Source organism: Microtus ochrogaster, chromosome 8 (assembly GCF_000317375.1).
Source record: "Microtus ochrogaster isolate Prairie Vole_2 chromosome 8, MicOch1.0, whole genome shotgun sequence".
NCBI lineage: Eukaryota > Metazoa > Chordata > Mammalia > Rodentia > Cricetidae > Microtus > Microtus ochrogaster.
The window spans coordinates 39,653,064-39,654,563 of NC_022015.1; the positions used below are offsets into that span (position 1 = coordinate 39,653,064).

Sequence of the window (1,500 nt, forward strand, 5' to 3'; positions counted from 1 at the left end):
ATGTGTCTGTATGTGTGTGTCTGTCTGTGTGTGTCTATGTCTGCATGTGTATGTACATGTGTCTGTATGTGTGTGTCTGTGTGTACATGCCCTGGTCACCTAGGGTCAGGTCATGGTGCCCCTTCCTGCACCAGGCAGTCCCATTCCCTTAGGCTGTCCATGCCAACAGAAGTCTTCCCTCCCATTTTAACTACTCTGTGCTCATATCCCACTCCAGCTCAGGAGTTTGTTTGAGGTACAGCATGGAACAGGGGAGTATGTACCCCTCGGTAGCCAACCACAGAGAGGACAGTATAGAAGACCGAATAGCCCTCCTGAGGAGCAGTTCAGGAGGTAAGAACAGTCCTCTCAGGAGGACAGGGCCTCAGTCTCTAGATCTGTGGGGAGGTGAGAAAGGAGCACAGGGCTAAGTAGTGGGTTGGCATTGGCTCTGGGCGCTTACCTGCACGGCAGGAGGATCCCACTCACCCCGCCTGTCCCTAATGTCCCTACACCTGGGTGCTTACCACAGCGTGCAGCTTGAGTGGCTCCCGAGATGTGGTTGACATGGGGCTCAGGCTGGACTCCAGGGCCTGTACATAGGCTCTGGCAGCCCGCAGGCGCAGCAGGTAGAGGTCTGTCTGGAAGGTTCGGTGCATGGCTACAGGGGAACACAAAGGCTGAATGAAGCAGTGGAGGGGACAACACTCTTGTTCAGAGTACCTGAAGAACAGAGAAGGCGGGCAGGGTAAGGCCTGAAGAAGCTGGGAATACAGGGGTAGGGAGTGCCACACTGGATGCTGTGGCCCATACCCTATTTCCTCCTAATCTCGCTCCCTACCCCAGGCTCCTTCCGTCCAGCCCCCAAGGCTGGTCTTGACCTTGGTCTTCTCATCCACCATCTTGTTCTCTGGATAATACAGGGCCTGCTCTGAATCTGGCTGCCCCAAAGAACATCAGTTTCCAGCTCCTTAAGGCTTTAGACCTGCTCCCATATCCACATGCCAAGCTCCAGATGTGCAGACACTGTTGTGTGATGTGTCCCCAGCAGCTCATGGGGGCCCAGGCTGCCTCAGCTTTGGTCATCTCTACCTGAGATGCCATCCACACCATGTTCAACACAACAGAAACCAGCCTCACCCTGACTCACTTGCTATACCTGCCTACCCACTGGACACTATCACCAAGTCCCCTTGGTTCATCTCTTACCCCTAACCGTTTGCCAGGAGCAGATGACCCTTCTTCAAATCCCCCTCTACAGACAGCCACAGCCACATTCTAACTGCCTTGGTGCTGGTTTTTAGTCAGGGTCTCACTATGTAACCAAGGCTGACCACGAACTTGATACCCACCTTCCACCTTCCAAGTGCTGGGATTATAAGGGTGTGCTACCACATCCATCATGAAGACAGTTTTACAGTTTTCTTTATTAGACTCTGTACATCTTCTCATTGTGTTTATTTCCAGGGGTTTCTTTTTTTTCTTTTTTTTAAAAATTTATTTATTGCCGGGCGGTGGTGG

General features: G+C 52.3%; 1 protein-coding gene across 1 annotated transcript in view; it reads right to left on the reverse strand.

Moving 5' to 3' along the window:
• Bbs1 (Bardet-Biedl syndrome 1) overlaps positions 1-1,500 on the reverse strand; it is an 18,730-nt gene that overhangs the window by 3,406 nt on the left and 13,824 nt on the right. The window contains exon 14 of the mRNA XM_005351694.3: positions 507-640. Coding sequence (XP_005351751.1) covers positions 507-640 — 134 coding nt within the window. The remainder of the gene's footprint in view (positions 1-506; positions 641-1,500) is intronic.